This window comes from Pimephales promelas, chromosome 9 (genome assembly GCF_988280905.1).
Source record: "Pimephales promelas chromosome 9, fPimPro1.hap1.1, whole genome shotgun sequence".
In the NCBI taxonomy this organism is placed as follows: domain Eukaryota; kingdom Metazoa; phylum Chordata; class Actinopteri; order Cypriniformes; family Leuciscidae; genus Pimephales; species Pimephales promelas.
In genome coordinates, this window is record NC_142777.1 from 19865541 (window position 1) to 19890615 (window position 25075).

The 25075-nt window shown below is 35.6% G+C and overlaps 4 protein-coding genes and 1 long non-coding RNA gene across 8 annotated transcripts; 2 read left to right on the top strand and 3 right to left on the bottom strand.

Annotated features, from left to right (window-relative positions):
* Window positions 1-959: 959 nt before the first annotated feature.
* Window positions 960-4387, bottom strand: nek12 (NIMA-related kinase 12). 2 transcript variants are annotated; one of them, XM_039649318.2, is made up of 3 exons: window positions 3271-4387; window positions 2918-3109; window positions 960-1276 (listed from the first exon to the last, which is right to left on the bottom strand). In XM_039649318.2, the coding sequence occupies exons 1-3, from the start codon at window positions 4385-4387 to the stop codon at window positions 1119-1121; spliced, it is 1467 nt and encodes a 488-aa protein (XP_039505252.2). In that variant the 3' UTR covers window positions 960-1118. The 2 variants fall into 2 exon arrangements, with proteins under 2 accessions (XP_039505252.2, XP_039505251.2); XM_039649317.2 differs by having other exon boundaries at window positions 960-1282.
* Window positions 4388-5355: 968 nt separating this feature from the next.
* Window positions 5356-7717, top strand: pin4 (protein (peptidylprolyl cis/trans isomerase) NIMA-interacting, 4 (parvulin)). 2 transcript variants are annotated; one of them, XM_089134825.1, is made up of 5 exons: window positions 5356-5485; window positions 5645-5785; window positions 6154-6224; window positions 6981-7100; window positions 7402-7717. In XM_089134825.1, exons 2-5 carry the CDS (start codon window positions 5749-5751, stop codon window positions 7558-7560), a joined length of 387 nt encoding a protein of 128 aa, XP_088990951.1. In that variant the 5' UTR covers window positions 5356-5485; window positions 5645-5748; the 3' UTR covers window positions 7561-7717. The 2 variants fall into 2 exon arrangements, with proteins under 2 accessions (XP_088990951.1, XP_039505255.1); XM_039649321.2 differs by having other exon boundaries at window positions 5401-5785.
* A 620-nt stretch (window positions 7718-8337) lies between these two features.
* On the top strand, window positions 8338-23337 carry acsl4a (acyl-CoA synthetase long chain family member 4a). 2 transcript variants are annotated; one of them, XM_039648820.2, is made up of 15 exons: window positions 8338-8494; window positions 12762-13245; window positions 14216-14393; window positions 14515-14624; window positions 16249-16387; window positions 16560-16710; window positions 17332-17455; window positions 17577-17648; window positions 17733-17872; window positions 17966-18135; window positions 18920-18994; window positions 20287-20478; window positions 20572-20686; window positions 20812-20969; window positions 21706-23337. In XM_039648820.2, exons 2-15 carry the CDS (start codon window positions 12907-12909, stop codon window positions 21861-21863), a joined length of 2121 nt encoding a protein of 706 aa, XP_039504754.2. In that variant the 5' UTR covers window positions 8338-8494; window positions 12762-12906; the 3' UTR covers window positions 21864-23337. The 2 variants fall into 2 exon arrangements, with proteins under 2 accessions (XP_039504754.2, XP_088990952.1); XM_089134826.1 differs by lacking the exon at window positions 8338-8494 and adding an exon at window positions 11644-11665.
* On the bottom strand, window positions 10871-11825 carry LOC120460849 (uncharacterized). Its single transcript, XR_005618037.2, has 3 exons — window positions 11778-11825; window positions 11528-11646; window positions 10871-10930 (listed from the first exon to the last, which is right to left on the bottom strand). It is a non-coding gene; the product is annotated as an uncharacterized LOC120460849 (long non-coding RNA).
* nxt2 (nuclear transport factor 2-like export factor 2) lies at window positions 23262-24912 on the bottom strand. Its single transcript, XM_039648821.2, has 4 exons — window positions 24547-24912; window positions 24019-24105; window positions 23777-23921; window positions 23262-23652 (listed from the first exon to the last, which is right to left on the bottom strand). Exons 1-4 carry the CDS (start codon window positions 24565-24567, stop codon window positions 23468-23470), a joined length of 438 nt encoding a protein of 145 aa, XP_039504755.1. The 5' UTR covers window positions 24568-24912; the 3' UTR covers window positions 23262-23467.
* Between the last annotated feature and the right edge of the window lie 163 nt (window positions 24913-25075).

Sequence of the window (25075 nt, forward strand, 5' to 3'; positions counted from 1 at the left end):
CATTTTCAAAGGTATATCCTGAATGACTCCTCAGACATCTTTCAGAACATTGCATAGTAAAAAATAAATGCATTTTGTGAGAATGACTTTACATTTTTAATGTTCAAAATTGTTTTCTTTACAGTGGATTACTTAAGTCTAAGTGAAAAACAGTTTTTTAAGCTAGTGTTATTTTCTCCACTCAATCTATAAAAGTGCACACTAGCTTTAACATCAACATGAACTTGGTTTTTTGAAGAACGAGGATTCTCATGACACACACACACACACACACAGCCCTTCCTGGCTAGGACTTTTTGATTAAAATCATTTTTCTTCTTCTTTCATGTTTAAAGATATAAACACAGACAAATTAAAATAAAAGAAACATTCTGTGAGGAGATGTATCTCCTATTGATAACACACTTTCCTCTGGAGGCAGATTGTGAACATTATTAAATAACATATAATACTGGGCCATTTATACAGTTAGACATGGCAGTTTCTCTATCGCACTGACTATTCCCTGCTGGAAGAATCTGGACAAGTTTAAGGGAAAACGCCTAAATGGAAAACAACTGCAGCTGTGACCCATAAATTTACAGAATCAGAGTCTCTGTTACATTTCAGTAGTGGAGTGAAAGAACAGGAGGAAATGTTCACATGTCTCCACTGCTTTTACATTTACAACCATTGTTTAATGGACATGTTGAGAGATCATTTTTTATAAATAAGAATTATGAAATGTTTTAAATCTTTCAAAAAGTAGTCGGCTGGGTGCCCTTGATATAATGAATTCCTTCAGTCCTGTGAAGTGACTGATAATGCCAAGATGAGAAACTATTATGCGTTCATTTTCTGGATTGGTATGTAACACCACATATTTTCTTACTATAGAGTGCCACCTACTGGTTATACTAGGTAACACTTTCAAAAGAGCATTGAATGCTTGGTTTAAAAAAATCTTGATGACAAATATCTATAAAATCACAGTATTTTATAATATTAGTTAGAATTCATTACATATATTACAAAATTCTGTATTTAATAGAATTTCAGCATTTGCTTAAGTTCATCATTATGTCAGCACTGACTGTTAAAACAAGAAAAATGAATTTCCCTAATAGGACAGGCATGATTCAGCATGTTGTTTCTTGGTCAAGGTTGAAAATGAGGTAGCAGGTCTCCAGATGGTCTGTTCCAATCATGTGCTGGAACTGTGGCTGCAGATCTCCTGGCGTGAGGCCATTCAGAAAGTGCTCACTGATTTCCTCATAGACTGAGGCTCCGACATCCTCTATAACTCCAGAAAGCAGAGCAGCATTTACTTACTTATACAGAGACACTCTGTACTCACCCTCATGTTGTTCCAAAACTGTATGAGTTTCTTGCTCCTGTTGAACACAAAAAGATATTTTGAAGAACGTTGGTCTCCAATCAGATCCACCCATTGACTTCCATTGTAGGAAAAAAATACTATAGAAGTCAATGGCTACCGTCAATTGTCTGGTTACCAACATTCTTCAAAATATGTTATTTTGTTTTCAACAGAAGAAAGAATGAAGGGTTGGAACAACTTAAAGGAGTAGTTCACTTTTAAAAAAACTTTTTATGATAATTTACTCACCCCCTTGTCATCCAAAATATCCATGTCATTCTTTCTTCAGTCGAAAAGAATTTAAGGTTTTTGATAAACATTCCAGGATTTTTCTCCATATAATGGACTTCAATGGGAACCAAATGGTTCAAGATCCAAAAGACAGTTTCAGTACAAACTGTTCAAACTGTTCATAAGGGTATTATCAAGCGAAACGATCTCTCATTTAAAATAAAGAAAAAAAAGTTTTATTAGCTTAAATGGTCACCTTGCTCTGTTCTGTAATGCACGTTCGTGACTCTCCTGTTCGAACTCGTTCATCAAAATGAACAAATCTTTTTTCGTGTCATTTGGTTCATTCAACGAACAAAATTAACGAGTTGACTCGGGAAAAGATTTGTTAATTTTGATGAACGATTTTGAATAGGAGAGTCACAAACGTGCATCACAGAACAGAGCAAGGCGACCATTTGAGCTTATAAAACTTATACTTTGTTATTTTTTTTTTTAAAATGAGCGATCGTTTCACTTGATGAGACCCTTATTCATCGTCTGGAATCGTTTAAAGCCCTTTGAACAGCACTGAAACTCTCATTTGGACCTTGAACTGTTTGGTTCCCATTGAAGTCCATTATATATGGAGAAAAATGCTGGAATGTTTTCATCAAAAACCTTAATTTCTTTTTGACTGAAGAAAGAATTACATGGACATCTTGGATGACATAGTAAATGACAAGTAAATTATCAGCAAAAGTTTTTTTTTTTGTTTTTTTTTTAAGTGAAGTACTCCTTTAAGGCTGACTAAATGATATGAATGAAACTATTATTTTAACTGTTAAAACAAAATGTTAAGCAGAGTGTTAAATTAATCACTGAAGTAAATTATAATTAAGACAGACCAAGGAAAAAAAAAAAACAAGAAAAATCAAGTGAATAAAGAAAAAATAACCAACTACACTTTATTTCGATTTAGACATTCTACTAACTATAAAATATAACTTTGCAACTGCATGTCAACTAACTCTAATTAGACTATAAGAAGAATGTAGTAGACTGTTAGGCCATGGTTAGGTGTTAGGGTTAGTATAATAAGTTCAACATGCAATTGCAAGTTACTTATAGCTAAGACTTTATATGCAGAAAAAGGGGGCTTCCATAGAGTCAGTGGAATGTCTGTTAAGGAGCATCAAAATAAAGTGTCAGCAGAGATTAAGCAGACAATGTACTAATACTCTAATGAATGTTAGCTTACATGTAATTGTAAAGTTACTTATAGTTAGTAGAATGACAAAAACGGACCATCGAAATAAAGTACTGCCAATTTGATATGTGCATGTTTACCCATATATTTCTCTTTTAACAGTTTCATTGTGACAGAGAAACCGCCTGCATCTTTGAGCTCCAGTTCCACATCAATCTCTGAAACACAGCTCATGGCATCTCTGGCGTAGCAGACTACCTCAGCCAGGTCATCATCCTCAGCTTCTTCAAAGTCATCTGGATAGTCAGAGATGTCCTCATCATCAGGCACAACTGTCATAAAAGATATGCAGAGAATACTCAAAGATGTTAAAAAAAGCCAGCCAGAAATCCTTCTTAGATCATTATCAGCCTACGTCTGATGCCTTTGGATATTGCCTCATAACAATAATAATAAAACAATGGAACACATTATTAATACATGACACCCTTACCGTTAGATTCCTCAAATGCCTCTTCAACCACATTGGGAAGGCTGGAGGAGACATCTTCTCTCGAAACATCCTCGGAGGACACATAGCTATCATGTTCATCAAAGTCCTCTGAATAATCAGACTCTGTTCCCTCATGGGCCACTTCATCCTCAGCAGTGAGTGACGTCTCGATTTGCAGTGTCTTGTCAGAGACAGCCGAGGCACTATCTGTTCTGCTTTCCATAGATGTGTTTTCTATGTTAGAGTCTTCTTTTGTTTGAGGTCTGCATTCAGCATTCCCCTTTGCAAGTTCTTTCTCCTGGTGTTCGATGAAGTTTCCCAGATGTACCTGCACGTATGTCATACTAAGTATGCCGCTCGCACTCGGTCTGTTTTCAGGAACCGCGCACAGCATTTTCCCGATTAATGTATGGATGTCCTCTGAATACCTCTCGGGGACCTTGATGTACTCCGCTTTTATGATCTTGTAAAACAGATTTAGGAGATTTTTAGCTTCAAAAGCTGGTCTGAGGGCACAAAGCTCATATAGTAGGCAGCCAACAGCCCATATGTCAGATTTGATGCTGTATGGGACATCCTGACAGAGTTCGGGGCTCAGATAACTGGGGGTTCCCACACAGGTGGAGGCCATATCCAGCGTGTGGTTCATAATCTTTGATATTCCAAAATCCCCAAGTTTAATCACACCTCTCTTGGTTAACAGCACATTGGATGGCTTGATATCTCTGTGAAGGATCTTTTCGCAGTGGATATAACTGACGGCCATGACAACTTGCACAAACCAGTTCATAATTTTGCTTTCTTCAAAGTATTCCCCACTCTTCTGTTCTTTAATGTGGTCATCCAACGTTCCACCGTCACAATAATCCATCACAATGTAAATATAATCATTAGTTGGGTCAAAAAATGTGTCAATCCATGTTATAATATGAGGATGCTTCAAGCTTCTGAGAATGTCTGCCTCTTGCAACACAACATCTTTGGACTTTGTTTTTCGGGAACTGTCCACATGAATTCTCTTGACTGCATATAATTTCTTTGTATCAACATGTTTCATCAACATTACAACGCCCGCTCCTCCTCTGCCAAGATTCAGTACATTATCATATTTCTCCATTTCTGGAACCTATTCATTCACGAAACATCTTCTTTATGCCCTTTTACTTGTTGCAGAAACAGTTATTTTGTCTCGTTTGTGGCTACTGGATATGATTATTGACAAATGAATCACCAGACAGGCTGGCAAACCGTCATTTGATCCTTCAATTAATAAACAGGTTCGTTCTGCCAACTATAGCCAAAGTAACAGGTGAAACAAACTTTTTAGAAAACAAACATACTTAAAATCTTTATTACCTTTGGGTCCTCATGCCTTACTGGTATAAAAACTAATTTATCTAATATTTTTATTTATTTTAGATAATGCGTCGTGTCGGGAGAATAACTGTGTTGTCTTCGTGTTACCATGACAGCTCCTCCTCAACAAAAGGGAATCTGATTCGTTCCAAACTTTAGCTGCGGTACTTAAAAGCGAATACGTTGCTTAAATAAAATTAAAATGACGAAAGCGTAACTAATCAAATTGAACATTTTAATGATTTGTTTCTGCAAAAAAAATACCTTTCACACATGTATTATAAGGAGTAAGGACGTCACCATGAGGCGCTGTCGTGTTCGGTTGTTCGTTTGGATTGGACATTAGAAATATATACATAGACCACATTAGTGGCTGTTTATATGGGCCGCTTTCCGCCATATTGGGCCGGTCAAAGCAGGTTCGTGAACACGGAGAGCAGGTTGACTGAGCGTCTGCAATCGCAGACGAATACTGTATATCAGCAATAGACCGCACCGCAGCAGATGATTTTGCTAACACAATACAATAAGACGAAAGCGCCAGCTGTACAACACTAAAAGTTACCACAGTAAAAAAGTGTTTTTTTTAAATCCATATAGAATAGATATAAAACATATTAAAACAACGAACGGAATCACACCTGTGAAAAGTTATCGAATTTATTTAAATCTGGGCGATTTCACAATCAGATGGTTTATGGAACCGGAAACAGAAGATCCGCAATGTTGAGGCATCATTGATTATTACAGTGAGTGACGACACGCTGACTGTTCCAAGATGGCGGACGCGACGACATGTCGAGCGGGACGCGAAATTTGTTCCCAGGATTCTATGGCTTGGACACATTTGCAGATCAACGTGATTGTCTAAACCTTACTATTATAATCTGGTTTAAACATAAAATGCAAAAATACATTTCAGTTGTTGGATTTGCACATGTTGTTCACTGCACAGTATAGACTGACAAAAGTATACTGTAAAACTGTACGCGGAAAAAAGCTTCCGCGTAATTTTCAGCTTTACCGCGTGGGAAACAGTGAGTTACTAGGTCCTGTGCTAGCAAAGGGTTCAGTGGAAACCATAGATTGGAAACACATCCATCCACCACGAGGATAAAGAAAATGCCACCAAAAGGAAAGGGTGGCAAAGGTGCTAAAGGTAAACTACAAATATGGTGCTGAACGAACAAAACTGAACAAACATCATTTTATAGCACATTTGAGCACAAGTGTTGCACTATTTACTGACATGCTAGTTAGCTTAGTGTTTGTGGTTAACTGATTGTAAACAATGGTATACTATTTCAGCTGATGTTGCCTTGTTTTATAAAAGACCAACAACTAGTGTTATTAATGAAACATTTCAGGCCATTCTGTATTGTATTGGCCATTGTATTAAATGTGCAAGTATAAATGTGTGCGTGAAGAATGTGTAGATGTCCGATTCAATGGCAATTTTAAAATATACATACAAATGGATTAGTATTGTTTAAATTGCCTTGTACGTTTCTTGTTGTATCTGTGCAGGGGCTGCTGCTTCAGGCAGTGGAGACAGTGAGAAGAAGGAGAAGGCTCAGAAAGGAGGTACTGCAGTAAAGGTAAACATCTGTACACATACTCGTCGCACTGAATAAATTATTGTTGGTTTCATTTTAAAATGTAAACTGGTTGCCTTCAAATATTGAGATCATTAAAATGAAAAATATATATGAGTGAATTTATTTTTAAGTTAAACTAAAATAAGAGAAATGTTGCCTTGCCAACTAGCTAAAATATATATTTTATTTCAGTTAACATTTCTTTTATTTTGAAGTGCAGTGCACGGTACAAAAATATTTTGATGGTTTATAAAACACACACACACACACATATACATACATATATATATATATATATATATATATATATATAACATAATATTTTCACCCTCGAGTTGTTTCGAACCTGTTTACATTTCTTTCTTCTGCTGAACAGAAAGGAAGATATTTTGAAGAATGTCTGTGCCTAGACAGTTGATGGACCCTATATATATAAATTAATAAATTACACTGATTCTAAGTTCCTATGAATATTTGAATTCCTGTGAATACATTTATAAAATGTTGTTCATAAATGTTTATTGCTTGTTAATTGTTTATTAAATGTTAATATTCTTATTGTATTATTATATGAAATTACAATTATTTTAACTGTTTGTATCTGCAATGATATTATCCATTGTTTTTGTTTTGTTTTTCTGCTGTGCTGTTTTAATATAGTACAATATGCAAACTTGTTTGCAAATTTGCCAAGGTTTTTGTTACATTTTTGTTGGTCAAATTGACACCTTTTTTTGTTGGTCTATTTTCTGCTAGGTTCGGCATATTCTGTGTGAAAAGCATGGCAAGTGTATGGAAGCAATGGAGAAACTCAAATCTGGTATGCGCTTCAGTGAAGTGGCAGCACAATACAGTGAAGACAAAGCCAGACAAGGAGTAAGACATTTTTAAAATTCCTCAACATGTAATTTGCATTAAACATTGAACCCATATTATTCTATTGAATTTCTCATAATATTTCACATTTTATTCTATCCACCCTTTCCTAAAACTAAAAAAAACATACCTGGAAGAATCTGTTGCCTAGTACCTTCAGATCTTTAATACCTTTTGTTTTACAGTTATGATCAAAGTATGTACTTAGTAATTTGTCATTTGAATTCTGCTTTTTATCAAGACTGCATAAATGTCTTAATGACGGCTTGTATAGATTAAAGTTTTGGTTTGCATATGACAGGGTGACCTTGGCTGGATGACAAGAGGATCAATGGTGGGACCGTTTCAGGATGCAGCATTTGCTCTAGCTGTCAGCACTATGGACAAACCCGTATACACAGATCCTCCCGTGAAAACAAAGTTTGGTTACCACATCATCATGGTTGAAGGCAAAAAGTGATCCCGCTTTAAAGGACTGAACAACTTGATGTTGTGGTACAATTTACAACACTGCATTTACAACAAAGCAACAATGCATTGTTCAGTCATGGAACTTTGGGTTTATTTTATATTACCATGTAAATAGGAGCTAATAAAAATGCATCTTACCGAGCAAATTGGTTTTGGTTCATTTGTCTCTTTTCCCCACAACTTTGGTTGTAACAAATTTCCAGTGAGCCTTCTGTTGCTTTGAATTCTGATGCTTTCCATATATTACAATAGTTTATTTGGTAACACTTTACAATAAGAGATCATTAGTTAACATGAACTATACTTCTACAGCATTTATTAATCTTAGTTGATGTTAATTTCGACATTTACTAATGCATTAATAAAATCAAAATTTGATTTAAAATTTAATGCACTGTGAACTAACATGAAAACAATGAACTATATTAACTAACGTTAACTAAGATTAATTTTTAGTTGATACATTCACTAATTTTAACAAATGAGACCTCATTGTAAAGTGCTACAGTTTTTTTGTTGTTTTTTTTACTACAGTTCAAGAATATTATTTTAATATTACTTCCTGAGTTCAATTCTCTCAAAACACCACCAACTCTTACTTTACTGTGTAGAATATGATGTGGATTTTACCATTTTTCACAGAGAAAATATTTGAACTGAACGGACATTTTATTTTATTATAACTAACATTATCACTAGAACCATTGTAGCTATGACCTGAAGTGCACCAACAGCAACGGGAAGTGAATGATGCGCCGTTCCTTCGTTATCTGGACGACGATTGGCTGAAAAATATGGAGTCAGATGACGCAATATTTCCGGGTGTAGCAGCACGCGCTGGAGGTAACTCTCGGTCATTGCGCTTGGCAAGCAGCAGAAACTCGGCAGTCGATCCGGCTGTGGAGGGAAGAGACTAAACGCCGGTAAGATTTAACGAGCATCATTTTCTAATCAGCTACTCGTACACTACTATAATCTTAATACCTCAGAGCTTCTTTACGAGAGGATTTACATTTTTTTTTTCTTGTTTACTGCGACTTTATAGATGAATGAAAGATAAAGGGTGTGCTACTGGCTAACACAGGGTGCTTCATCAAATCTGAATATTATACGTCATTGCTGTGTCTGAATGATAATTAAAGTATGTAAATCAACTATTAATACAGAATTAATTGATCGGAAGATAGGTGATGGAAAAGCATGTCTTGGCATCCTCTCATGATGATGACGATGACTATGATGCTGTGTTTGACGTTCGCAATTCGCATCCGACAAAGAGCTCCACCATCATCGTCATCACATTCAAATGATCAGACTTAGCGATATAGACAAGCTTAAAATTCAGGATTCGGGTAATCAAAGCGATCTGGGTGAAATTAAACGTTTTATTTATTAAACAGACGTTTCCAACGGTAACGGACGGAACACGTGTTGTTGTGTGTCATATCAGAGCTGCGTCGTGCCTAGAGACGGCATTTTGAGCCTGAATTGATCGTAGCAAAATTAGTGCAAATATATGAATGGTGGTAGGTTTTATATAGCTTTTATTATCTTTATATCACTTACTTTATCTGACCTTTTGAATCCTTTATAAGTACACGACAACAGAAAGTTGGACTTGAGGTATTGATGACATGTCAACCTCATCAATGGCTTATGCTAAAATATTTGTAAAGGAATCCTTGTCACAACCACTCACAGTCTGTTGTAGTATTGATGTAAACTTTAAAAGTGTGCATTCAGGTCAAGTAAACAGAGGTCAGTTTGTAAAAGATACAAAGATAATGGGATCAGATCCAGGATCCAATCATTCTATTCCTGTCTGCTGTGTGTCTTGTCTGTCCACCTGCTGAAGATCTGGTCCGTGAGTGGGGTGAGCTGCTCGGATGCATATTATTGGCTGTCCAGCTCACTGACCACTCTCACCACCAGGATTTAAGACTTCAGATTGAGTATAACCTTTGTACGGGGTTCAACTCGTCAGGGCAGATAAAAAAAAAAAATCCAGTCAGCATTAATGTTTGTTTCTTTATAAGTTAATTTGTTGCTGGTTAATGCAATTAACTGTGCATTAGCAAGGACATAGCTGTAATTAATAGGCCTATGCCCCAGGTAAGAAGTAGAGCTGCACGTATGCGAAATTCATATGTGATGTGATATTGCTTTAAGTGTTAAAAATCAATGTAAATTAAATTAAACATTTTCTTAAACTGAAAATTCTATAACCCATATAAAAAGAAAGCATCAATACAAATTCTAATATACATTGATCCATAATAAATCTACAAAAGTTATTCAGTCAAGAGCAGTGAGCGATTTGACATACAGTCGCAGATTTACTGTATTGGGCTGCTGTCACTTTAAGACCTAATTTATGGATCCTTTTGACACATCCGATTTAATTTCTAATTGTTGACGTTCACTTAAGTTGAGGCATAACTGACTGTTTACATGGATACTCAACATGACAGGTATTTTGACATATACCTTTGTGTTTATTTAACCATTTGAGTGCAATAAGCCGCGAAAGAGAACTGAATTTGGGATTGCATGCTGTCCGAGGCCCCTTTCTGCGTGCGCACTTCGGGTGTATGTCTGACAGTATCGCAAAGAGTTGTTTTCCGCAGCTCTTTTTAAAGTCAAGCAAGTCACATACAAGTAACAGTCGCGTTAACAGTCTATTTAAGCGTCAAACTAAAACGGACTTTTCAACCTAAAGCTTAACTTATTGAAGTATTGCGTATTAAGATCATGCAGATATCTCAAGCTATTGGGATATGTACATTATCGATATTTTGATATAACGTGCAGCCCTAGTGTGAAGTTATGTGAGTGTTTTAATAATGTAGTATATTAAATTTTATAATTAGATTACCTTTTCTGTCATTGAACACTCATTAGCCTTTTAAAAAACTGTAAATCTACATTGATAAATGATAAATCTACATTTATCAGTTTAAGGTTGTAAAATAAAAATAATGAACATGTAGCCTAAATAATCTCTAGAAATCAGCCACTAAAAAACACTATCTGACCACTAGTTTGTTGTCTTTTATTCACTGGAATAGCAGAAATGAGTTTATTCCTAGCCCTGAACTGTAAATCAGCAGGCTGTTGGTTGTGTCAACGTCACATGCCGTTTCACCAGGATTGGTCATGATTTGGTGTCTGGACGCCAAAATGTTGTCAGCCTAAACAAACAGAGAGAGATTGCCAACTGCCATAATAGCAAGATAGGTTTGGTTATCTGAGTCAGGGGACTATGTCCTATATTAACCTTGTGCCATTGGTTGATACTTTTTTAACAGCTCCTGCAGCTGGTCACACTTGTCTTCACTGTCAGCAAAGACATGAAGGATCTAATTTCATAGACAATGCACAGTTTGTTAGCGCAGCAACAGTACTATGCAAAACTATGCAAATTTACTTAGTTCTTTGTATACAGGTTGTAGCATTATTGTTAGGTTGAAGTCATTTCTATGAGTAACTCATTTTTACTTCCTTAATCTGACAATAGTCATTTGATCAAGAGATGACCTTATCTGCCTGTGATGAAGTCACAAGCCAGAGTTCAAGTGGCTAATAACAGAGATAACTCAAAGAAAACTGATTTGTTTATGGGTTTGTTTGATCATTTTGGGTGTTTCCTTGTAATCTAGACTAATCCATGACTGTACCAGAAACAGGAACACTAGATATGAGTGTATCAAGCTTTTTACAAACATTCATCTCCTAATGATAGATATGTGGTAAGAAACGTGTGCCTTATTGTCACACTGTTGTTTGCTCAATAGAGTCCGCCCTGTCTTTAGGCTAGGGCGGCCATCGCATGGTATTTCTTATGACTTCATACATACTAGTGTAATTAAATTAAATGAGGACCAAAGAGACAATGTTCACTGCTCTGGAATGTGTCTTTTCCACAACACATGTGACTGTCCTCTAATAAGCCTTACTTTTCTCAGTGTCCGGATGAATGCTGTTCCACTTGAAGCCTCAAACTTGCTCTTCTCATGGAAGTGTCGTTACCTTGGTTGGGTTTGGTTTTGAGATTGGTGGGGGACATTCCATGAAGCTGAGGAATCAGGAAATGAGTAGGATAATATTACAGTTTTTAGTCTATATTGACCTCAACAGTACATTAATGAATTCTGTAATGTTATGGTAACTATTAAAGACAAGAAGAGAGTTTAATAGAGACTTAACTGTACTCCGTTCATAGTGCATTGCAATAGTGCAATGCGGTCTTGTTCCTTGCTTTTTTAAGAAGCTAAACACATGTCTGAACTTGTCATTAAAGGGATATATAATACTGAATGTTTAAAAGCAGCTTCACAGTGATGAACAGGAAGTAATGAACATTAAACTTTTTGAAATGAGAGAAATTCATTCTTCTGTGAAGCATCTATATAAAAGATACGAGTGTCATTATTCAGTTCAGTGTTGATTCAGTGTTGTTCATCAATTATGAAATGAGTTGAATTCGGCTATAAGCTATGGAAACTTGTTTCCGCCACAGAATAAAAAGTAACAAAATTGCAGCTTTTTGATCTCACAATTCTGACTTTATAATTCATCACAATTACAAGTTTACATTTCAGAATTCTGAGATAAAATTCAGAATTGCCGGATAAAAAGTTACAGTTACCTATTTTAATTGCGAGTTTGACTTTTTTTTCCCTCAGAATTCCGAATCTCACAATTCTGAGGAAAAAAAGAATAAACCCTGAATTAAATTGCAAAAAAATGAAGTCAGAATTACAGGATATAAACTTGCTTGCAATTGCGAGGCAAAAAATTTTGACTTCTATATTCCTTTTCTCTGAATTATGAGATATAAACATGCAATTGTGAATTTTGAAGTCCAATTTGTGAGATAATTTTGCAGTTGTGAGAAAAAAGATTCAGATTTGTTCAATTAAAAAGTCAGTTACGTTTATTTATTTTTTTATTCAATGGCGGAAACAACATTATTCTATAATGAGCCTCTCCACAGAAGATGACGGTGTCTTTATTCAGCTTTAATGTCGATTCATTTCAAATTTTGTTTTCATCCAATAGTGTCAATTCGATTATATTACTGAATATTAAGTATCTTTTAAACCTAAACTAAGCAAGCCAAAGTAGGCTACTGTGCTTTGGTTGAGTACACTTGAATTATAATAAATTTCTGACTGTCATTCTCACCAGGTTGCACATTTTGGAACCACATATTGGACACTTCCCCAGTCTTTCTGAAGTCCTCCGATCCTCAGTTGAGCACAGAACAACAAACTTACTCTACCTCAGGCTTGGCCTGATCCCTTCATCTTTCAGTCCCCTTCAGCTTCTCAGCATGGACCTGAGTACAGTTCTCTTGTTCCCCGTACACACAGTGGTGTGGTTGTACTCCATCTTAAGCTTTCTGCCATGGTACTTCCTGACTGGAGCCCAGCAAAAGAAAGTCCTGGCAAAGAGGCTCAAATCCAAGTCGACGACCGGTCAGGCGGATGGACCGTATCGTTCGGTGGATCACTTCGACTCCCTGGTAACTGTGGACTTTCCTGGAAAAGACACTCTTGATAAGCTGTTTGACTATGCCGTGCAGCGCTTCGGTAAAGCGGACTGCCTGGGAACCCGAGAAGTTCTGAGTGAAGAAAATGAGCCTCAACCGAATGGGAAAGTTTTCAAAAAGGTACATATTTTGTGATCACACTGCAAGCCAAAGTGCCTATTTAATTTTCTGCTGATTTACATTTTCTCATGACCTTTTCAATTTGGCTTATGTCAGACGCTGGTCTAGTCTAGACAAGCGACTCTCCTAAACAGGCCTGTTACATAACGTTTGTTCATCATAACATCATAAATGCGTATCATTTATAATTGTACACAACCGTTCAAAAGCTTTTTTAATGTTTTTAAAAGAAGCCTCTTTTGCTTGCCCAGGCTACATTTATTTGATCAAAAATACAGTCAAAACCATAACACTTTGGAATAAGATTGTGTGAATTTATTCTATTAAAATACGTTGTAAAATGTAATGTAATGCTAAGCTGCATTTTCAGCATTATTATCCCAGTCTTCAGTGTCGCATGATGATCATTCAGAGACCAATATCTAATCAGAAATCTAATTTGCTTATTTTCTGCTGTTTAATAATATTGTGGAAACCATAATACTTTTTTCAAGATTGTTTGATGAATAGAAAGTAAAAAAAAAAAAAGATTATTTGAAATGGATGTTTTCCAATTCAAATGAAGAGATAGTGTATATTCCTTTGAATATTAACTTGTACATTATTATTATATTTATGGATATGCATGCAATTATATATGTTATAAATCATATTTTATTAAATGAAGATAGAATAACATTTTAACAGCTTGTATTGGCATTATCTAGTTGTAGTACACTGTCATAGTGAAATTTTCAACATCATTTATTTTCACAACAAAGAAATTGGGTTAAATTGACAGACATTACACATGTCAATTAAACGTAGAAAAATATATAGAAAATGTCTGTGTATTTGTGTGCTTTTTGCTGTTCATCCTAAAACATTTTTTTTTTTAATTAAAAAAAAAGGTTCCTCATTCAAATGTCAATACGTGTGTTGAATAATACATTTGTTGGTATGAAGGTGTTTGATGGTTTTGTTTTGGCAGTTAATTCTGGGTGATTATAAATGGCTGTCCTATGAGGAGATGGACACTGTGGTCAGTCAGTTTGGGAGTGGACTGACAGCGCTAGGCCAACAGCCAAAACACACCATCGCAATTTTCTGTGAGACGCGGCCAGAGTGGATGATCACAGCTCAGGCCTGCTTCAGACGCAATTTCCCATGTAAGGAAAGATAAAAATATTTTCTCGTGATGACTCAGATGTTCTGTGACATCTCTTTATCTTTTATCTTTATCTCAATCTTTATCTTTTTTTAACCTGTGTTTCATGGGGGGTTTTGTAGTGGTCACCTTCTATGCGACTCTAGGAGAAGAGGCAGTGACTTTCGGATTGAATGAGTGTGGAGTTACACACCTGGTCACCAGTATAGAACTGCTGGAAACCAAACTGAAGGTAAGTTTGCTATTCAAAGGCCAATAACATGTTGCTAACAATCCAGTACTTAACTATATTACAGATCCAACCTCCATTCTTGGCATGCTCGCGTTTGTAATACTCTTGTGTGTATGTTATGGAGGGAGACTAGACCCAGTGCAATGTCTTCGGTACCAGCATGTTTCCCATCGGCTTCTAATTTTAAGTTCTTATTTTTTTCACAAGAAAAAACAACAACTATATTACAGATCCAAGGCAAAATAACAATTATTAGATGAGTCATGAACTTGCAGTGAATGAATTAACGCTTGTTTTCAATTGCATCGTCTTTGCTTGCTCCACTCAAATCCAGTTTTGTCAAACAACCATCAAACAAGTGACTCTTGTGAGCTTGTGCTTATAAACGGTTGCAAAAATATACTCATGAACCAATGAGTTGTCAGTTTGAATCAGTAATGAAATCTTCACTGAATGAATACACTGAATCTGTCAGAAGGTTCGATTCACCGACTGAATCTCAACTTTTTATGTATGACCCAATAAGAAAAGTTCTGTTAGAAACACCACATGGTTTAACAGTAATGCCCCGTCCTGGCCCTATTGTCATTTAAAATTTCCGAGCGGGCCAACATCATCGTAAGACATCGAATTTTGGTCGCCTGACATCGGAACCTATATTTAACCAAATATCAATGTCAGGACAATTTGGTATTGCGCTGAGTCTGACAACAGCACATGTTGACATTTTGTTGGTATTAAGCAAAGTTCATCATCTGTCCAAAGTTGGAGTTGACATCCGGTGCCAGCTTTACTTACCCTGCCACTTGAATTGATTTACTAGGGCTGGGTATTGATACAGATTTCACAATTCGATTCGATTTCGATTACGATTCGATTCAATATTGATTATTTTGGATATCAGGTACAATACATTGCAAATTTTCTCAAGGAAAACAAATCTCTTAACTAATGCTGTAAACTATGGGAGTCGGTAGCCTATAGGCTTCATTATGATATTACTACTACTACTATGATATTGAAGATAAAAATGAACTGATTTGCAGCTATACAAACACTTAAATTACTCATTTTTTTCTATAATAAGAAAGTTATATGAAATATAAACATTTAAATGGTGGCTGACACTGATTGAGCGATTCCATATGACGATACGGATTTCGATGAGTTGTACTCTATCTTTTAACACACTTTCAGATGCTCATTCATGTTTATTAATCACTGTAACTGGTATTAAAGCGGAGTAACTGATATTAAGGCGGAAGAGAAGAGCTGAGCCAGAGCTATCTCTCGCCACAGCGCCAAAACGCTATTTATATTTTTGAATTTCGTAAGAAAATGGACCTAATTCGAAATTTGAGACTTTATTTCATAATAATAGTAACAAAGCACAAAGATTATTACGATTTATTGGATAGGCTACACGCTACAATGTTCCATTCATTCATCAAATGAAAACAGGATGACTAATCGATTATTGAGGTTTAAGAATCGATATTGGTTAGTAAAAATGAGAATTGATTAATATCGAGAAATCAATATTTTTTTTTTATTCAGCCTTAGTATTTACATTCTGGAAACATTTAATGAAAATGTTTTCCTCACGTTTTTTATTCCCATACAGAGTGTTCTTCCCCAAATGCCTAATCTGAAGCACATCATCTATGTGGACAAGAAGGGCATCAACACAGCAGGATATCCACAAGGCATCCAGATCCACAGCATGGACTCTGTGCAAGAGCTGGGAGCCAAGCCAGAAAACTGTAAGAACGCTTTGATACATCTTATTAATAGCATAGACTTTACAGTTGACATTTTATTTATATGCTAATTAACCTTTTCACGGATTGCCTGTAGTTTACCGTCCGTTCACCCACGATTGATTAGCGATTTCCATCACGAGAGAAGAAAATAATGTGTGCTTTGTGTTTCTAGTGAACAGACCAATAGTGAAGCCCGTCCCATCAGACCTCGCTGTTATTATGTACACCAGCGGCTCCACCGGGAGACCTAAAGGGGTGATGATCATCCACAGTAACCTGATTGCTGGAATGGCAGGCCAGTGTGAAAAGATACCTGGATTGGGGTGTGTATAATGATGAGGCCGCTTACTTTTTCAGTGGTCTTGGTTCTGGGATTACTTTTCCCATTCATTTTATCCATCGCGGTGAATTTATTTGAATTAAAAAAAGTATTTGAAAATCGGTTACAAGATTGTGTATGTAATGGCTCTTTATTGGCAGTGCTTCTCAGTAGTGAGTGTATGCTGTAGTCTTGATTTGCTGGTTTCAGCTTTCAGGTGTAAATTTTAGTTGCAGATTTGTGGGTAATGTAATTTTTATACAATAATTCTGCTGTTAAACATGATTTATTTAAAAAAATAGATTGAAATAATGCTATGGACTGGAGTTAAAAATTAGCAATAGCTATACATTTTTTTTGCATAGCATCTTTTACAGACTTGTTTTGTACTCTGTTTAATTGCAATGTCCATGTCAAATAAATAAATAAAAATAAATGCACTGCACTTCAAAAATTGATTAACAACCTTATACCGTAGCTTACAATCTATTTAACATTTTATAAGTTACAGTTAAAAATCAATTCCTCAATAGACAAAATGAATGGATTTTTTTTTTTTACTTCCAGAACACAACTATTGCAATGCAAAAGTGCCTGACATTAAAATGTCTGTATGCTTCCACAGACCAAAGGATACGTATATTGCATATCTTCCTCTTGCTCATGTCCTGGAAATGACGGCTGAGATCTCATGTGTGACATACGGCTGCAGGATCGGCTATTCCACACCACAAACGCTGTCTGATCAGGTACAGCACTCCAATTTGTTACTGGATTAGATAAATATAGTCACACATTTACACAGATTTGTGAGGTTTTTACAAAATGTGTTAATCTCAGATGATTGAATTGCTTGTTTCTGCTTTGTAGTCAACCAAAATTAAGAAGGGAAGTAAAGGTGACTGCAGTGTGCTGAAACCTACTCTAATGGCAGCCGTACCTGTAAGTCGGACTCTTCTAAAATGATCATCTTGCTTTGTTCGCTTAAATCATGTTAGAATCTGACACTTTCGTTTCTTCTGTCAGGAAATAATGGACCGGATCAATAAGAACGTGATGAGTAAGGTGCAGGAGATGACCTGGGTTCAGAGAACCCTGTTCAAACTGGCTTATGACTACAAGCTCGAGCAGATCAAGAAGGGTTTCGATGCGCCCCTGTGCAATATGTAAGATGAGATGAAAATAGGCCTTCATTTAATCACATTGCTCTTGTTAATGAGTCTGGAGTTTTAATCGTCTTTGTTCCTCAATGTGTTCAGTTTCTTTAAGAAAGTCAGGTCTTTGCTGGGTGGGAATGTGCGTATGATGCTGTCTGGAGGAGCTCCTCTGTCTACCGCCACTCAGCGCTTCATGAACATCTGTTTCTGCTGTCCTGTTGGTCAGGGATACGGTCTTACTGAGACCTGTGGAGCAGGCACTATAACTGAAGGCAAGTAGTCCTGATGCATCTGAACATAGTTCATGCCGTCGATCTATGAATGAATGAGTGGGTGAATGTGAGGCAAAATGTAAAGTGCAACATCTTTTCCAACCTATCCCTGTTCATTACTTGTAAAAACATATTTAGAAAGGCAGTGCTATGTGCAAATAGCGTTAGATTCTATTTACACTATGTGAAAATAGCAGTATTTACAATAAGTTAGTAGATGGATGCTATTTATGGTTATAAATAGTGGCAGAGATAGGGTACTATTTGAACCTCAGTGTGGTTGTACAATAAACGGTCTACAATAATTACATGTAAATGTAAATTATTATATTTATTAATTATTAAATAGATGCTGCCTTATTGGGACAAAAAAGCCCTCCCTACACCTACTCCTTACCCTAACTGATAAACACTGTTATTAAATACACTTTATTTCTACTTTTCAATTATTTTCTTAATTTTTATTGAAAATAAATGGAAAAGAGAATTGGGCAAGTTTGGCAAAAGGCGGATATGAACTTGGGTTGATTTGCATAACAATTCTCTGCTAAACTCCTCACCCCTACACTATGTATTTCTAGTGTTGACAATTCGGCTTCTTCAGTAATTTTGTTTGGCTCAACCAGACATTAGTGTGCGGAGTTAATGTCAATAGCCTCTGTCAACAAGGCGGCTATTTGTACTTCGTGTAAATAGATACTCCGGTTTTGGAATATCTTCAGAGGTATTTGTCCTAATGCTTCAAGCTGTGACCGTGGAAGTATCTGTTTTCTTTGTTTTGCAGTTGCAGACTACAGCACAGGACGAGTAGGTTCTCCTCTGATCTGCTGTGAGCTCAAACTCAAAGACTGGGCTGAAGGTTGGTCAATGTACCCTATTCCATTTAGCTACTTGTTAAAATCTTAGAAATAGTCCACTAAAAATGATATATACTCACTTATATGTTGCTCCAAACCTGTATGCTGTTGTCTTTTTTTTTTTTTTGCAGAGCACAAATTAAACAAAAACTATTTATAGCATTACTGTAGCTCAAACAGTAGAACATGGCGAAAACGTTCGCAATTCCAAATGGGTTCAATTCCTTGGGAATGCATGAACTGTTAATGATATAATGTGTACATTAATGCAATGCCAGCCACTAGAATAGAAGGATCTACCAAATGCATAAATGTAATATTGCATAATAAGTAGGGATGCACCGATATGAAAAAATTGGCCAATACCGATAACAGATAATTATTCATATCTGATAGCCGATAACCAATATGTTGGCTGATAAATTTAAATTCAAGTTTTAAAATATTTTTTGAGAGCCTGATTGCAAAAACAAAAGTTTCACCATTTAAAAGCCATGTCCCAAACACACAGTTACAATGATGTTCTCATTTTAATTTTATGTAGCCTATTTGACAAACTTGCGCTGCATGTTTTACTGAACTGTATTTTAATCATTTCAAGCAATTAAAAAAAAAATCATGGTGGTGAACAGTGCACATCTGAAGTGTCTCAGCTGAAGGAAATAATCCATTATTAATCGGCTTTAATGTGTCAGAAATATTTTTTTTTTATCGGGCTGATAACATTAAAAATGGACATATATCGGCCAATACCGATATGGGGGCTGATCTATCGTGTGTCATCTAATAATAATTAATCTGATAACATCTAGACCAAAAAATGCCAAAGTTATTGTTTTTGGTGTCATGTGAGCTTCAGCTAAGCAGTGTTGTGATTGTTAACAAAAACTATTACAAATTATTTTAAGTAAAACAGAAATAAAATACGTAATTTACATGGAAAACTTGGACTAAAATAACTAACTAAAAATGTTTAAGTTGCAAAATTGCTGAAATTTAAAATGAAAACTGAAAATATAAAAATAAAAGATGATTATAATAGTATATAAATACTGGTAAAATAACACTGCTGGTAAGTGACTTGATTTACAATTTGTTTCTCTATGAAGTGTTGTTGCATGATGAGCTGGGCAAAAATGGTCTGCTTTTGTGTTCAATGGAAGAAACTAAATAACGTCATACAGATTTGAAATGACATGCGGGTAAAAATGATCTTTTTTTTCAGGTGAACTGTTCCTTTATCTTTTAGTTCTTGTTACAGCGGTCGTAATTCTAATCATTTCCTTTTTTTCAGGTGGCTATACAAAGCACGACAAGCCTCATCCACGTGGTGAGATCCTCATCGGAGGTCCTAATGTAACCATGGGCTATTACAGGAGTGAGAGCTGTAATAACGACGACTTCTATGTGGATCAGAACGGACAGCGGTGGTTCTGCACTGGTGATGTAGGAGAGATGCACCCTGACGGCTGTCTTCAGATTGTTGGTATGTCTAGATTCAGCATCACAAGTCTTCTTTCCTGGTTGAGTCAAAATCACACATTTCTTTTAATCTATCGTATTATTTTGTAACGCCTAGATCGCAAGAAGGACCTTGTAAAACTTCAAGCTGGGGATTACGTCTCTTTAGGTAAAGTTGAGTCAGCTTTGAAAAACTGCTCTCTCATCGACAACATCTGCGCTTACGCAAACAGGTTTGTACACTCGGCTTTGTGTGACGCATATGGGATGTTACTGACACTAACAAAAGGTCCTCTCTTTAGAACAGCAGACGTACTGTATACAGACCTCTTTTTTTCTCTCTCTCTCTGCCCACCAGTGACCAGAACTATGTTATCAGCTTCATAGTCCCTAATCAGAAGAAGCTGACAGCTTTTGCCAATCAGAAGGGCATTGAAGGCACATGGGAAGAGATTTGCAACCACCCGGTTATGGAAAGGGAAGTTCTGAGAGAAATTAAAGAAGTCGCAACTTCAAGTGAGTGTTACTTTCAGGTTTTATAGCAGCAAGGTACATGGTGTCAAAGTTCAAAATTTTTTGATTTTTAATTGTTAGCATTAAATATGTTTTAAATAAATTTTGGTGCAAAAAATAGTACCTTTTTAATATGTAATTTATATTGTCGTTTAGTTCATCAGACTTTGTGCACACTTGACCTTAACTCGACTCTACTTAAAATACACTATTACCATTGAAAATGTTTGGTTAAGTAACATTTTTAAAAAGAAATTAATACTTTTATTATTTTAATTTAAATACTTTTTAATTACTTTTACTTTTAGACAACAAACATTTATACTATTACAAAATATTTATATTTCAAATAAATGTTCTTTTGAAAAAAAAAAAAAAATGTATCCTGAGACAAATGTATCAGTTTCCCAACAAAGAAAGAAATGTTTCTTGAGCAGTAAATCAGCAGATTAGAATAATTTCTTGAGGATCATGTGACATTTAAGACTGGAGTAATGATGCTGAAAATTCACAGCACAGGAATGAATTACATTTATTAAAAATATTAAAATCTAACTATTAAAGGTATTGTAAAAGTATTTCACAATATAAAAGCCTAGCAGCTTTGGTGACCATAAAAGACTTTAAAAGACAAAAACATTAAAAAATCTTACGAACCTTAATGTGTACATAATGGAATTGTAAAAAAAAAAGTTTTCATCTCAGAGATTGTCTTCTAATAATCTTTCCATAATTCTAGTTAAACTCCAGCGCTTTGAAATACCAGTCATGGTCCATCTGAGTCCAGAGCCTTGGACCCCTGAAACGGGCCTGGTGACGGACGCATTCAAACTGAAGAGGAAGGAACTGAAGAACCACTATCTCAATGATATCGAAAGAATGTATGGCCACAAGTAGGACCTTTATCACAGCCAAAGACATCATCAGTTCCTCACCGTGCAACATTGCTGTATATCAATAAATGTTAAAAAACACACATTTTGCCACAGCTTTCACCACTGCCCGTTGTTTAGTGATGCACACAAGGATGAACAATGTTGACAAGCCGTTGGTCCGAATTTTTATTCTTGAGCTTTGTGGGATTTCGTTCAGAGCTCTGTTGTCTCTGCTGTGAAATAGTTTACAATTAGAGTTGTAGATGAGTAGATTGAGAACTGTTGGACAAAGGACGATATTCATCTTATCCAGCTTGAAGTATCCACTAATTTATCATTTTAGTATACAAAAGGAGTCTCTTGTAAAGAGGATTTCAACCATACAACAGCGATATACTGCCATCACCTCGTGCTTTTTTTTTCCAATATGTGTGAAATTTCTTTTTCTTTGTGAAAACAAAATGTTAATTTTCCTTGGTTTGATAGTAAAACCGCTAGCTGAGGTGAAGTAATTGCACTGCAGAATTGAGCCTCCTTTTAGAGGCAACAAGTATAGTGATGTTTCTGTGCCTTCTGATGGGTCACTATTTTAAGCGTTTACTTTTTATTGGCTGTAAATTTTAATTCTATTCTGCGTGTTCCATCCATGCAATGCATTATTGTCTTCATAATGGTTACAAACCATGTTCTTTGCTATTTACTAGTGAGACATGTTGTTGTTATTCACATATTTGCTTATGGAATGACTCAGGTCAGGTTGAAATGACCAGGAAGTGGTTGTGTTTCTTATTTGGGCTGAATTTAAAGGAAGGGATTTTTTTTTTTTTTAGGAATAATGTTCCCCTCTAATGCCACAGTGTCAAGTTTGTATTGCATCTGTGTCATTTTTTTAAACCACTCATTTTTTATGCTAACAGTGTCTGATTGTCACAAACTCTTGTCTCTTTCAAATTCTGCTTCTGCAGGCTTTTACTATATTTGGTAATGTCATTAAACCACTTGTCAATACTTAACGCATAAAGTTTTTTAATTATGCGCCAGAATATGAATCTTGCCAATAATATTGTGTTCTGTATATTAATTTATTTGGTTCAAATTGTACATTTCATTTTCACCCTTGTTAATTTATTTTTGTTTTATTTTGAAAGTATGATCTGTACTGGTATTGTAATCTTTGCTTGTTTTATTCAAGGAGGTGTATTTTAATTATAATCATTTTGTCATTTGCACTGTTCTTTTTGTCAGGGAGTTTTAGCCATTGTTAAATTAATAGCCATTAATCAAAAAAAGTCCAGCAGTTACTACTACCCTTCTGAAATGATCTTTCCTCCACGGCCTTCATGGTTCCTATCACCACCATAAACAAAACTATACAGCAGTCAAGTATTTGCATTGAGAAATTGTAAATTTGCTTGTAGAATGTTTTATGATGCTTATTTATTATTTGTCACTGTATGTAATATTCACTGGGGACAAGTAAAATTGTTTTCTACTCATTGTGTGGTATTCCATTTTAGAAACACGTCAACTGTCTTTTTATTTACAGTACATACTTCAATTACAACAAGTTTACAAAAAAAACAAGAGAAAAAAACAAGAGCTTTACAAAAAAATTGAGACAACAATTCAATTTGCCCAGTCTTGAAAGCGAAAACAATCACTTGCAATCTTCCATACTGGCTGGTCACTGTTTGGAGAGGCTTGGGCCGTTAATAAGAAATTCTGGTTGAAGTATCTCTGTTTGTTTCCTTCAAACTTCACTGAACCAGCTGTAACCACTAACAAAGTAGTTTGGCCCTGAGTTGCTTGTTCTGTTAAAAAAAATAGTATTAGATTGAATGATTATAAACATTTAATTCACGTGTATATTTTCTAAATATAAAATTAAATTTAAAATATGAAAAAGCATAACAAATGTAGTCTTATTTTGCATACCATGCACAGGCTGGCAGTCGAGGGTGTGCACTGTAAACTCGCTGGAGGGAAGAGACTCGAAGAACTCGGCGAGAGCATCTTGTCCAGTGACAGCATTGCCATTCCACACCAGTGTTGCTTTGTCCAGATACAGCCTCGTCAGAGTCTGAAAGCAATCATTCATTATCACGATGAAGGCTTCAAGTGCAGTTAATTAACATAATAAATCAGCATACATGAAGTGAAGTTAAACTTGAGCATACCCTTCTTTTCTTATCCATACAGTCATAATAGATGTTGATGAATTCCTCCGAGTATCTGCATGACTGATCAACTTGAACCCTGAAATCCTGATCAATATGAACAGAATTGGTGATGGTGAGTACAAAGTTATAAGTTATATACGTATCGTTACTTAAGATTTCTGATTGAAGGGATGGTTCCTTAAAAGATTCATATGTGTGTGTGTGTGTGTGAGATATATATATATATATATATATATATATATATGTGTGTGTGTGTGGTCATATAGTAACCCTCAAGTTATTACAAAATTGTATGGATTTCATTGTTATGTGGAACATAAAAGAAGATATTTTGAAGAATGTTGTAACCAAAAAACTTGAACATTTTTAAATCGAATACAATTCAATTCTTTATCTCCCTGGATATTAAAGAAGCTCAATGTGGCCCCACAACATTCTTCAAGATATATTTTGTTTAGTAGAAAAGGTTTTTTTCATTTTGAACTATCCCCTTTAACTAATGGATGTTGATATCAATGAACTTACCACTGTTGGCGCAACAGCCATGGTTATGGTACAAAACGTAACGTTACACTACACCGATCTTTGCGATGTTCAGTCGACTTAAGGTGTTTGAAATCCGACCAACTGATAAAACATAAAATGGCTAGTGCGATTTAAAAGACATGTAACAGTTAACGTATCAAGCCAAATGAATACAAAGCAACGGTGTAAATTTAAGGTAATTTAGAAAATAAAGTGAAATCGTGCCCACGTTGAAAGATATATTGCGTGCAAACTATCAGAATTATGTTATCTTACTATTTTCGAAAAACAAATCCAACAGCGGAGAGAAAAAAATGTGCTCAAATGTGTTTGTGTTCACAATGAATGTTCCGCTGGAAAACTACACCGTCATTCTAAGTTCCCACCATAGTTCTTCCCATAGGTTCTTCCAATCAATAGAAAACTCCACGGGGAACAAAATATACACAAGACGACGAAAGGGTGAAAAATGCATAAAGGTAGAATATGTTTATTTCGTATTATTCATTTCACTACAATAGTTTTCCTC